Below are 14,378 nucleotides of genomic sequence, written 5' to 3' on the forward strand. Positions count from 1 at the left end.
GAATACATCCTCATACAGCATTGTTGATATATATACTGATCTCCTGGTCCTGCTCATTTCACTCAGCATCAGTTCGTGTAAGTCTCTCCAAGCCTTTCTGAAATCATCCTGTTGGTCATTTCTTACAGAACAATAATATTCCATAACATTCATATACCACAATTTATTCAGCCATTCTCCAGCTGATGGGCATCCACTCAATTTCCAGTTTCTGGCCACTACAACGAGGGCTGCCATAAACATTCTTGCACATACAGGGCCCTTTCCCTTCTTTAAGGTCTCTTTGGGGTATAAGCCCAGTAGTAACACTGCTGGATCAAAGGGTATGCACAGTTTGATAGCTCTTTGGACTGAGTTCCAAATCGCTCTCCAGAATGGTTAGATTCATTCACAGTTCCACCAACAATGCATCAGTGTCCCAATTTTCCCCGCATCCCCTCCAACATTCCGCATTATCTTTTTCTTTCATCTTAGTCCATCTGAGAGGTGTATAGTGGTACCTCAGAGTTGTCTTAATTCACATTTCTCTGATCAACAGTGATTTGGAGCACCTTTTCATGTGACTACAAATAGTTTCAATTTCTTCATCTGAAAATTGTCAGTTCATACCCTTTGACCATTTATCAATTAGAGAATGGGTTGTATATAGCTATTTTCAGTACCAGAGCCATGTAAAAATTTTTTCAGGCAAAAAGAGGTCACAATTAGAGAAAGTTTGAGAAGCCTTGCAGTAACCCCCCAGCCAGGACTTCTCCACCCCTATAAAGGATACCAAATCTTTGTCCCTTTGGAGGTCTCTGAGGGATTGTTCTCATTTTTCCAGAGGGGATAAGTATACTTTCCCATTTTTCTTGTTGCCAGAAACCAATAGTTGCTATCCCTTAATCCTCTAAGACCCTCCTCCCCCCGCAGGCATTGCCATTGTTCCCTGGGTATTTGTTGTACTGGACCTGACTCAGACCAGCACTTTGGGAATTTAGGTTTAATTATGGAACAAAATAAAACATTCAGAGATCTTTCAACAGTTAACAAAAGGAGATTTACTTAGCTATAGCAGGAAAAAGATGTTTAATAACTATGGACATTGTGAACCTCTTGAGTTGATTCAGCTGAGGGGAATTCCTTTGTCTGAGTTCCCATCATAATCTGCTAACCAAGTATCAGAGAGTTTTTCTGGAGCTCTTGTGGCTGCTTTGTATTCAGAGGACCTGAAAATGATATCAACAGCTTGATTCAACTAATGCTCTTTAAGGGAAAATAAACCTAACTTGCAAAGAGAATAGGAGTTAGGAGAGTGATCCTACCTCAGTGTCTACTACCAGGAGCAATTTCCAGGAGCCAATTAATTCTGAAGGACTCATTCTGGGCCTGCTTTTGTTATTTTCCTTGTCACTGTCCACTTTGCTGTACTCTAAAAGTCTGCTCACTCCATTACTGAGTTATTGCTGTTGTCACTGGGGTCTGCTGTTACTGTCATTGGTGATGTCTAGCCCCATTGCCTTCTCTGTTAGGGTCAACTTGATCTCTGTCCCTGGTCAGTGCTTTTACTGCCCTCCCAGCCCCTAAGGCACAACAACCACTACTTTTTATTTTTCATAATAATAGATTTTTATTTTCAAAGTATATGTAAAGATCATTTTCAACATGCACCCTTGCAAAACCTTGTGTTCTAAATTCTTCTCCCTCCCTTCGCCCCACCGTTCCATTAGATGGTAATTAATCCTATATATATTAAACATGTGCAATTCTTTTATACATATTTCCACATTTATCATGCTGCACAAGAAAAATCAGATCAAAAAGGAAAAAAATGGGAAAGAAAAAAAGCAAACAAACAAAAATGGTGAACATACTGTGTTGGGATCCATACTCAGTCCCCTCAGTCCCCACAGTCCCCTTTTTGGATGCAGATGGCTCTTTCCGTCACAAAACTTTTGGAAGTGCCTGAATCACCTCATTGAATAATGAGGTCTGCTACTGTCACTGATTCTGGGGAGGAAACATAAAGCAAGAGCAAAATAAAAACAGAAAAGCCAGAAAACTTTTCTGCAATATGCAGATTTTTACTGGGGTGGGGAAGGTTCTATACTAGCCCTCCCAGGGAGTCTCAGAAAGAGTTCCCAGCTCTGAGTGAAAGTGGAAGCTGAATCTCTTTTAAAATTGGCTCCTAGATCATTATATACTTCAACAACAATACTAGATGATGACCAGTTCTGATGGATCAGGCCATCCTCAACAACGAGATCAACCAAATCATTTCAATGGAGCAGTAATGAACTGAACCAGCTATGCCCAGAAAAAGAACTCTGGGAGATGACTAAAAACCATTACATTGAATTCCCAATCCCTATATTTATGCACACCTGCATTTTGATTTCCTTCACAAGCTAATTGTACAATAATTCAGAGTCTGATTCTTTTTGTACAGCAAAATAATGTTTTGGTCATGTATACTTATTGTGTATCTAAGTTATATTTTAATATATTTAACATCTACTGGTCATCCTGCCATTTAGGGAGAGTGGGGGAGGTAAGAGGTGAAAAATTGGAACAAGAGGTTTGGCAATTGTTAATGCTGTAAAGTTACCCATGTATATATCCTGTAAATAAAAGGCTATTAAATTAAAAAAAAAAAAAAATTGGCTCCTATATGGCCAGAGGGCTATAAAACTTTGCATACCCTTTGATATAGCAATATCATTCCTGGGTCTGTATCCCAGGGAGATCAATAAAAATGGGAAAAGGACCCACATGTAAAAAATATTTCTGGCAACTTTTTTTATGGTAACAAAGAATGCGAAATTGAGGAGCTTCTCATCAATTGGAGAATGGCTGAACAAATTGTGGCATATGAAGGGAATAGAATAATATCATGCTATAAGAAATGAGCAGTGAATTTCAGAGAATCCTGGAAAGATTTACATGAACTGATGCTGAGAGAAGTGAACAGGATCAGGAGAACATTGTGTGATGACTAAAAGCTCTTCTCAACAATACAATGATTTGAGACAATTCCAAAAGACTCATGATGGAAAATGCTATTAATACCCAGGGAAAGAACTAGTGAGTCTGAATGCAGGTCAAAGCAGATTATTTTCACTCCCCCCTTTCTAATAGTTTTTCCATTTTCTTCTGATTCTTCTTTTACAACATAACTCATATGAAAATGTTTCTTTTTAAAATTAGCTTCATGTCCCAATTAAAATTCCACTTTATATAGGAAAGTGAAACCCCCCTTAATTCTAGTACCTTCCCAAGGTTAATTATTTCCTATTAACATATAACTTTCTTTATATTTGTTTGTATGTTGTCTTCTGGTAAGCTCCTTGAGAGTCTGCAAGTGTCTTTTGCTTCTTTTTTGTACTATTACTGCTTAACACAGTGCCTGGCACACTGTTTTTGTTAGTTCCTTTTAAATCCTCTTTCACTCTTCTTGCCCCCTTTGGATTTTCTTGGCAAAGACACTGGAGTGGTTTGCCATTTCCTTCTCCAGCTAATTTTGCAGATGAGGAAACTGAGACAAACAAACAGGCTTCACTGACTTGCCTAAGTTCACAAGTATCTGAAGTCAGATTTGAACATAATAGGCATTTAATAAATATTTATTGACTGATGGATGAATATTCTTTTTTTCAGCAAAGCATCTAGGTTGCTATTGGCGATTTGTATTTATATCCCCGATTCCAGGAAAGTCTATGGGCTCCAGGAGAGAATCAAATATTTTCCTTTCAAATGCTTACACCAGAGCCAAGGATTAAAGAATCACAACATAGTCCTAGAGATGAAATTCCCAATGGTGCCTTAAATGCCATATTAAAAAAACAAAAGCAAAAACAAACCCCACCCCAAAGTGCCCCCAAACAGTTCTTTTTAACACAGCAGTAAAATAATCCTAAAATTCAAAGGACCAGCTTTGGTTTGCATTCTTTCACTAGGTGGTCTCTCTAGTCATTCTCCAATTGGCTGACTGGGTCCATACACAATTACAGGGCTTAATTCTATTACCATTTCTAAAAAGCCATTCAAAACCAAACTCTTCTAGGACCTTGTACTCACTTATCTCTTGGCAAGATTTGCAGGAAAAAAAAAAAACCACATACTTTTCCAACAATATTTACATAAGGAATGTTCTCAAAGCTGGGATTTTTTCCATAAATTTGCCCTGGACAATTACTTAAAGACCATTTAACAATATTAAAGAAAGTAAGTTCTTGGAAGAGTCAGTCTTTTTCTGCACTTTTTTTTACTGAAGAGAAAAATCATTTTGAGTCTCTTAAATTCAATTCTTCTAGGCTACTTTGAAAGTAAACATAATTTAAAATGTGACTAGAAACACCCTGGCCTCTGGGGCCCTGCTTTCTCTGCATAATACCCTCGTATTTGTTCTTTCTTACTCTTACTTGCCTTGGGGCCATACATATCTCTCTCTCCAGACCTGGGTTACATCTCCCTAAATATTAGACCCCAAGAACCGGATATCTTCTTAAACTCAACAAACCTAAAACAGCACTTATCTCTTTCCACAAGCCTCCTCCTAACTTCCCTAATACAAGGAAGGCTATAATCAACCCTCTGCTCAGTTCCTCAGGCTAACTATCATCTTCAACTTCCCTCTTTCACTCCTCCCTTACCACATTCAATCAGTTTTCAAATCCTATGGTCCAAGAATTATAATTCCCAATGGCTTCTCGAATTACCTCAGTAAAAACTATTTTTAGTACATACTCCCTTCTCTCCTGAAATTGCCACCATCCTAGTGTAGCCCTCATCACCTCATAGTCTGCACTAGTCTGGAGATGGGGTTGCCTGCCTCCTCCGATTTCCCCATTTCTGTTCATCTTCCATTGTTTTAATATTTCTAGGAATGAGGTTTTATTGAGGTCTCACACTCTCTACCCTGGCCCTGCTCTACCTTTTCAATCAATACCAGTGGCTATTATGTCTACAACCAAAAATAAAATCTTCCCTTTGTCTTTTAAGGTCCTGAAGGACCTGCCCCTTCCTACCTTTTCAATAATTTTACACTTTACTCCCACCATTTATTTGGTGATCCAGTGACTCCATGTGGTTCTTTTACAAGATACGCCATTTCCCCATTCCTAAATGCCTTTTCACTGGCTTTCAATGTCCCCCCCTACAATGTTCTACCTTGTTTCAACTTCTTACCTTCACTCCAGTTCCCCAAGATTCAGCTAAAATTCCACCTTCTATTAAGAACCTTCCCAATTCTCCATAATATTAGTTCCTTACCTCTGAAATTCTCTCCAATTTATTCTGTATATATCTTGTTTATATATTTTGTCTATTTGTTTGTCATGTCTGATTCTAATTTTTTTTAGGCAAAGAAGCTGGAATGGTTTGCCATTTTCTTCTCTAGCTCATTTTTACAGACAAGGAAACTGAGGCAAGCAGGACCAAGAGCCTTGCTCAGTATCATACAGTCTCCAAGCGGGCATCTGAACTCAGGTCTTTTTGATTCCAAGCCTGGAGCTCCTTCCACTGTGCCAGCTAGCTGGCGCTGGCCCCTTGCTGTTTGCATATTATCTCTCCCAGTAGACAGAGAGCTCGTTTTTTTTGCCTTTCTTTGTATCAGTGCTTGGTATAGTGCCTGGCACATAGCAGTGGGTACTTACAAATGCCCATGTGAAGTCTCAGGGGATGAAGCTCCTTGTGGTTATTTTTGCTCAGGTATCCCAGAAACCAGGTAACCCACATGAACTTTTACTACCTGAACCAATCAAATATCTGGGATAGTTTCAATACTTTTTAGGGAAAATCTAGCCTGACTTGCCTTGTGAGGGAGTGGGCAGAATTGGGACATTACTCTCACCACAGACCTTACAATTCAATGATAAAAAGCTAAGTTCAGGGTAACAATAATAGCTCTCATTCACACAGTGCTTTTACTTGGTAAAGTGCTTCACCTGTGATCACAAAAACCTCGGTGAAGTAGATGCTGTTATTATCTGAGACAATTATTTGTTATCAACTGTTAATATGGGGGAGGAGGATTCAGGGATTTTTTGTTTTTATTTTTTTTTTCCTCATTTGAATATTAGGTTAAAGCGGCTCCAGAAGGACAAGGGCTATAATGAGACTGAATTAACATTCTCTCAATCTTGGGTGAGGCCCCACCCAACTCAGAAAGCTTGTTATTATTAAAATGTAAAGAGAATTTAATCCAGGCAAGTCAGGCCCAGTGTTCAACTTCTCTTTCTCTTTCTGGTAGGTAGATCATTTTGTCCAGACCAGTGTTTCTCAATTTTTTCTTCTCAGTATCCCTTTGTACTATTAAAAATTATTTAGGATCTGTCCAGAGTCTTTGTTTATGTGGGTTATATTTATATATATTTACCATATTAGAAATAATTATTTTGAATTTGTAGACCCACTTCCCCAATTCTCTAGACTACACTTTGAGAATCATTGTTGAAGACTGCCTGAGGTTGGGAAGTCTGAATAGGTATGTCTTTTTGTCCAAGAGTGTTATGGGCCAGAACTTCGAACAAGGTGCTAAGTAAGTGGAATTGAGGAAACAGTGGTTAAATTTAGTTTAGCACTGATTTAATCTTATAATAAATAATGGTTTCCTAGTGATATAATGATTGGTGTATACTCAGTGTGGAACATATGAGGAGCTGTCAGGGCCAAAAGAGACAAGCGCACTAGAAGCTCTCGGAGGCTGAGACAGATTTATTCCATCATCTATCTTTGTTGTGGCTGGAGGCTGAAGTACAAACCTTTTGGAAGTCTGGGAAATTCAAAAGCCAGAGAAGGGAGTCCTGGAGATTCAGAAGCCAGAGAAGTCAGTCGGGGAGAACTAAGGAAGACAGAGAAGTAGTGGCAGGCTGTCTTGTGGAGAACACTGAAACCAAGATCCGGAAAGCCTCCAGAAAACTAGCTGAGCCCCAAGTGAAGGAGACAAGATTTTGAAGGAGACAATAAAGGATTTGGACTTTAATACCTGTATGCATTTGGGGTGATTACTGAACTGAAAGGAAGGCTGCCTCCAGAGACTCCAAGAAAACCCCAACAAGAGAGTATTATATTTTAGAGAAAACTATTACACAAGAGTAACTTAATCAAAATTGTTTGCTGGCTCCTTATTAGAATGAACAAATCTCTTATTAGAATTTTCATTCTTTCATTACATGTCAACCAATCAGAGTTGAGTTTTACTCATTGAGAAAAACACTTCCAAGGATTTTTAGATTTTTCAACAGGCCATCAAGATTTCCCTTTGGTTTCTAAGAGTGCCACTGACCTCATTTTATTACTTGGCAGCTATAATGAATAAAATATTAATTAACCAGAACCTTTGTCTCTCTGACTTTTCATTTATCAGATATGCCTATTTTATAGATGAAAAAAACTAAGGCTAATGGAAACAAAATGACCTATCTAGGGTAATCCTTTTTTTCCCCTTTTAAATAATAGCTTTTTATTTTCAAAATACATGCAAAGATAGTTTTCAACATTCACTCTTGCAAACCTTGTGTTCCAAGTTTTTTGCCCTCCTTTCCCCCACCTTTCTCTAGCATAGTTAGGGTAATCCTGCTAATGTCTGAGGCAGGATTTAAACTTGGATATTCCTGATTCCACGACTCACCCTTTTCACACTGCATCACTTCACTGTTTCTGAAGTTTGACTGTCTACAGTATGGAAGAGGCTTTTTTGCAATCAATCTCCTCCTGGAGGACTTCACCATTTGTGTAGAATCTGTATCATTTGGCCTTAGTGCAGGACACTGTGAAGCTGGTAAAGACTTTTGGTTAGCATATATCTAATCCCCTTGTTATGCATTGCTTGATACCAGTAATCAGGGGATTACTGGTGTCTGTGGACACATCTAGGAGGAACTATAATATTTCAATATAAATGTAGGAAACACCTCGTTGGAGAGGAAACTTTGAAACTTTTATTTTGCTGAATTGAGAGTCAAATGGGTTTTCCATCTCTGCTTTTTAGTTTATTGGGAAAAAAATTGTCTCTGAAAGTCTAATTCCTTCTTCGGTTTTTAATAAGGATGTTCTTGACCTGTTTTTAAGTTTAAACAATATAAAATTTTGTAGGATCAAAACAACCCAGGAAGACACAAATAAGTAAACATCTATCTGACTTATTTGCCAAACAGAGATGTCTGCAAAATTTGAACAGTATCATCTAATAAAAAAAAGTAAGACACAATACAGGTTAAAGAAAGCCTTACAAGATATCCAACAGCAGGCAGAAAACATCTATTAAACTCTCTCTCTCTCTCTCTCTCTCTCTCTGTGTGTGTGTGTGTGTGAATGGAGGTCCCAGAGGGAACTGACCAATGGGATAAAGGGGGAGAGGAGGACATTCAGGAGTAAGAATACAGGTGATAAGGGAAGTTCCTGGATGAGAAGCTAGCAGAATCATATTGAAGTGCATAGTTAGAAGCACAGTTATCCATCCCAAGGATAAGCACAAGTGAAAATAGTACTACATATTGAAGAAAATTGGAAAAGATTTGCCCAAATCGTTTCAGCTTCTCTTTTGTCCATCAAAGACAGTGAACCCTAAAGTCCCCAAGGCATTTATATATTTATGTAAATATATAATTTATTTAGAAATGTCACTAAGTGAATAAAGATGGAAAAAGCAACCAGGATGTATCAAATATATGTAGAAACTAGTGGGTTCTATTATCTTTGGGAAATTGCTAAACTCTTTTATTGACTCTACTTTTCCCAGGAAAACACTGGCCCATCTTTTCAAAAGGGCAGCAAGGTGACATAGTGGATATTGTATCAGGTCTGGAGTTAGGAAGACTCCTCTTCTTGAATTCAAATCTGGCCCCAGAAACTTCCTAGCTCTGTGATCCTGAACAAATCGCTTAACCCTGTTTGCCTCAGTTTACTTATCTATACAATGAACTGAAAAGGAAATGCACTGCAGTATCTTTGCCAAGAAAATCTCCAATGGGGGTTGGGGTTACAGACACAACAATAACAAAATCTGAACAATTTTTTTTTTTTGTGAGATGCATACAATGAACAAGTAACCTGTATCCCCAAAAGTAATTTTTTAGATCAAATTATTAATTATCACCAAAGTTCAGAGGTAATAGCCAATGAAGAGCTGTTTAGGAGCATATCCACATATTGATTCTTTTTGAACAATATTTTTTCAAAATTAATTCAATAACAGCAACATTAACAGTAATGATAGCTAGCATTTACAGAGCTTCCAGCAGCTCTTTCTCAGTACATTTCAAGGAAGCTGCTATGGTCACAAATGAGGGGTGATAGTGGGGAACAAATTACAACTTTGTGTCTGTATTTTTAAAAATGGTCAGTTTGGAGCCATAGCCAAAAATTGGGAGGAAAGAAGGACCCAGTATGTGTGATTGATCCTGCCTTGGTTGCAACCAGTGAGCTCATCCCTGTCTAAAAAGGCAAGGTTTAACGCCATCAAAAGTAAAGTATAAATGAAGTTTAGGGAGATGCTGGATTTTGGGCAGATAAAATTGTTTTATGCCTATAGTATCAATCCAAAGCTCTTTTATGTGGTCCTAATGGCCATTTTTCGTCATTGTTTGGGTCCGACTGACTCTGGATGCAAATTGCAATCATTTCTGCTTTGGGGGGAAACCTTGAGGACCTTCCTCTCAGATTTAATTTTTTTGTTTTGTCTTTTTTGACTAAGTGAGATTCTTACCCTTGATTGCTACCTAGCCTTAATCACAGACCAAGGTCTCCCATTTCATCCACGGTCATCTCCAGTCATCCTGATCTATCTCTGGCCATTGGACCCACATGGCTCTGGAGGGAAAGTGAGGGCTTGCATAGTCCTCCCTCACTTAAATCACCTAATGGCACTTAATGGCTATCACCTGTCATGAATGATGCAGGAAACATTTTATATTGTTTTGTTTTTTTTGAGGCAATAGTGGTTAAGTGCCCAAGGTCACACACAGCTAGGAAATGTTAATCCACTGCACTATCTAGATTAGAGTCAGCCCAAGCATAGATAAATTCTAATTATCAAGGCAAGGCAATTAAGTATTTATTAGGTTCTTACAAAGTTCCAGGCACTAATGGGTGCTGGGTGGAGAAAGATGGAGGTATGATGTACCTGCAAAAGTAGAAGAGAATGATGGTTGTGCCCTGCCTAGGCCTTTCTCCAAAATGAAGGCCTCAAGGGCAGTTAAATGGCAGTCAATAAATAAATCATTGGCCCTTAAATCAGGAGGATGAGTTCAAATCCAGTCTTGGACATTAAAAACTGTGTGACCCTGGGCAGATCACTTGGCCCAGTTGCCTCAAAATGCAAACCCCCCAAAATGAAACAAAAACAAAATGTAGCCCTCAATAGGAACTCATCAGTGTGAGAAAGATATGGACACAGTGAAGTGATGTTTCAGGATGAAAAGTCTCCAGGTGCTAAGGGAAATTCCAGAATGAGATGGCCATTGGGAAATCGTATTGAAATACACAATTTTGTCAGATGAAAATTATGAATATATTTTGAAAATAAAAAGCTAAAAAAATGCATTTTTAGCACTCACCTTTGCAAAGCCTTGTATTCCAAATGTTTTATTCCTCCCTTCCCCTTCCCTTCTCCCCTAGATGCCAGATAATCTATGTTAAACATGTGCCATTCTTCTATATATATTGCCACAATTATCATGTTTGCATGTTTTAAAAATAAAAGCTATTATTAAAAAAAATTAATATACAAAGTCAGAAGCTGACTCCAAGGGGAACAGTTCTACTTGAATGTCTCCATACACTTATGATCCAGTCTCTTGAAAGTTATTCCAGTGAGACCTAAACTCCAGCAGGTCCTTTCAAGTTGGAAAAGTTTAAAATATGACCTTTGTGAGGGGGTGTCGTCTGTTGTCTGAGGTCCAGATTAATGAAGATCAGAAAGGTTTGTCATGAGTTGATTGGTGGGCAATTTTCAGTCATAGCTTGCTTACCAAGATATTAAGCTTTGAATTAGTGACTGGATTACTCAGAGATGAAATTATAAATCCCTGAAATATTAATGGTATAATATTTTTAAAGTTCTTAAAAATGTTCAAGGAATTTTCCTCACAATAGACTTCTAAGGCATGTAATTAAAGCAATATTGCTTTCCATTTTAAAGTTAAACAAAAGTTATGTGTTTAAGGGTTAGGATTTAAATTTAGTGTTCTTATGAATTCTATAGTCTTATTTATTGTACTATGCTGTTAAGATTTTCAAATTTAATTAATCCTTACATCATTTTGGGAGAATTGGTCCACCTAGCTCAATTTGAGTACTATTCAGTTCATTGTAATTTAATATTAGTGATATTATAAGTGAATTAGGATTAAGTTTAAGTAGTTTTTGATATGTTAATGCCATTAGGATAAGACAACTTTGACTAAGCATTGATAATATTCATGTTTTGTTGATTATAACTGATAAGATTTATACTATGTAGGTTTAGTTTGCTATTTAAGCCTTTATTAACCTGTGTTAAGAGAGGGACAGAGACTTGCTTCACTGCCCCTCCCCTAATCTTGCCCTTTGTACCCTGGAAGCTGCTGTCTAAAAGAAAATCCCATCTGCATCCTTTTGCACTTGATGGTTAACTTGTGGAAAGCTCCAAATTCCTGTTGACTAGTCACTGCTGTGATTAACATGTAGAAAGTTTGATGACTAAACTTATTATAAGGGCACAAAAATGCTGTAAGGACAATATTCCCCTCCCCCACTCCCATTATCTGTTTCTTCCAGTTTTACACTTAAATGCATTTGGAATGGTTTTCCCTATTTAGGTTTCTCATAAGGCTACCTACAAGTAAACTTGCTTTTCCTTCTACTTATTGATATATTGAATTAGTCTTGAAGTCTTTGTTTTGTCATATGAATTGTTCTATTTCTGCTCTATTAACTATGTATCAGAGTCCATAAGTATTCATTATTTCATGTTCCTTTATATGAACTTGTTGTATTGCAATTTGTTAAACCATTTATTGGGGGGATCTCTTAGTTTACATTTTTTGGCTACTTGAAAATAGCTTATTTTTGTATATATGGATCCATTTCCTCTTTCTCTGAGCTCTAAGGGGTGGTTTAGCTCTACTAGGTCTAGCAGTGTTACAGCTGGATCATAAGGCAGTCCAGTAACTTTTGGGCATAGTACTTTCCAGGATGGCTGGACCAATCCACAGCTCAATCAATAATCAATTAATGTGTCATTTTCCACCAAACCATTTTCTGTTGTCACTTTTGGCAATCTAATGATAGGAAGTAGAATCTCAAAATTGCTTTGATATGTGTTTCTCTAAATATTAATGATATGGAATATTTTTTCTTAGGGTTACTGTTAATTTGAGATTTCTTCCTCCACAAAGTATTTGGCCTTCAATCCATCTTCCCATGACATAAAGCAGGCAGGTTGTTTAGTGACTAATGTCAGACTTAGAACTCCTTAAGATTTGAGCTTGCATCTGGCTGGTCTAGCTAGGTTAATTTTTGTGACTCTGGACAAACACTCAACTCTTGTGTCTCAGTTTCTTTGGCTGTAAAAATGAGGAAATACCACTTGATGGCTTCTTAAGATTTAATTAAGATTTCTTCCAGCTTTAAGTCTAGAATGTTGCAGTTTTGAGTCCACACTTTTCTGGTCATTGATTCTAACTGCTTATTAATATTTATCCTTAAATATGAAATCTAGAAATATATCCAATACATCAGATGTGTTCTGACCAAGGCAAAAATTTCCTTAAAATAGCATGAAATCCAAATGATTTAGGTAGTCATCAATAGCATCAAGAAAGAAATCAACAGGTGTGTGCCCCTTGTCTACATTGACTCCTTCCCTTTCTCGAATAATCAGCCCCTGGTCTACTTGCGCCCTCTAGTGCTTAGCTACTGGAAACAATCAGCATTTTGCTAAGGGGAAATGTTAGGCTATTTTAACTTAATTACCACCCATTTTAACATTGGGCATTTTGAAGCTAGAAGTGATCTTCCTCATATTGTTTTCCACTTAATGCTTTCCACATAGCCTATTACTTACACTTCCGACAGACTAGCCTTCCTCATGCGGTAATGAGGTTTTGCGCAGGAAAATGGTCTTCAGCTGAATTTAGATCCATATCCAGATGTGCCAATTAAAAAACCCTATTATAGTTTACAATGGCACGAATCTTCTGTCTATAAGAGCCATAGTTCCTCCTATTTCTTGGGGAGGAATTAAGACTTAAGTGAAATTATATTGCAATTAATAGTGTCATAGGAATAAGATCAACATGGTGATCAACTGTGATGGACTTGGCTCTTCTCAATAATGCAGTGATTCAAAGGCAATTCCAATAGAATTGGGATGGAAAATGCCAATCACATCTAGAGAGAGAACTATAGAGACAATGAGGATTAAAGATGAGTGTTTCCACCTTCCCCCTCTACCCCCTTGTGTTTTTTTCCCCCTTTTGGCTGGATTTTTCTTGCAAAACATGACAAATATAGAATTCTGTTCAAAAGGATTGTACATATTCAACCTAAATCAGATTGCTTGATGTCTTGGGGAGGAGAGAGGTAAGGAGAAAAATTTGGAACACAAAAATCTTACAAAAATGAATGCTGAAAACTATCTTTATGCATATTTGGAAAAATATAATGCAATTGAAATTTAAAAAAACCCAAAATGAATTAATGATGCCACTTTTCCTATTATGGTGTAAACTCAAGCACGGGGACTGTCTAATTTATCTTTCCCTAGAAAAAAAGGACATCGCTCAATTGACACCTTCTGACACGATTCCAGAGAACCGACACATGAGAGGAGTATGTATTACCTATTTCTTGACAGAGGAAGCATTAATGATCTGAATATGATCTTATAATTGAATTCACTTATTCATGTCTCTCCCCATTCACATCCATGCTCTACTCTAAAGCACTAGTCTATCTTCCTTCCAGTGGTTCCCTAACCTTTCTAGTATCAAATATAAGCCCCTATGTGTAATTCTAATGTCTTTAGAGCCTGGATTCTTTTTACCTTTACACTTTCCCTACCCATTATTTCTCTATATCTTTCCAACTCTTTAACCATACAGTACAATTTGCTATATTTTGCAGATAATATGCAATCTCTCATTCATGGAAAATACATTGCACTTCACATCTGAGACTCAGTTTAAGCTCCACCTTTTTGTGAAAGACCTCTGGTATTTCTAGCTTCTTATGCCTTCTCTGAGGTTGCTATGACTATACCTATATATGTCCACAGCCAAAATGGCTGTTGCTAAAATTAAGTTTATTGAAGTAAGGAAAGCCTTTGCTGTTGTCTCTCCAGTTACTATAGAGTGCCCAGTCCATAAACTCCTAATAAATGCTCAATTAATTCAATGTAACAATGTGAAACATACTGA

General features: G+C 37.4%; 1 protein-coding gene across 1 annotated transcript in view; it reads right to left on the reverse strand.

Annotated features, from left to right (window-relative positions):
* Positions 1 to 1,044: 1,044 nt before the first annotated feature.
* Positions 1,045 to 14,378, reverse strand: part of GTF2H1 (general transcription factor IIH subunit 1) — a 46,369-nt gene continuing 33,035 nt past the window's right edge. Inside the window, exon 15 of the mRNA XM_031942852.1 lies at positions 1,045 to 1,208. Within this exon, the coding sequence (XP_031798712.1) occupies positions 1,200 to 1,208 (9 nt within the window). The 3' untranslated portion in view covers positions 1,045 to 1,199. The remainder of the gene's footprint in view (positions 1,209 to 14,378) is intronic.

The sequence above is a fragment of the Sarcophilus harrisii genome, chromosome 6 (genome assembly GCF_902635505.1).
Source record: "Sarcophilus harrisii chromosome 6, mSarHar1.11, whole genome shotgun sequence".
Taxonomy (NCBI): Eukaryota; Metazoa; Chordata; class Mammalia; order Dasyuromorphia; family Dasyuridae; genus Sarcophilus; species Sarcophilus harrisii.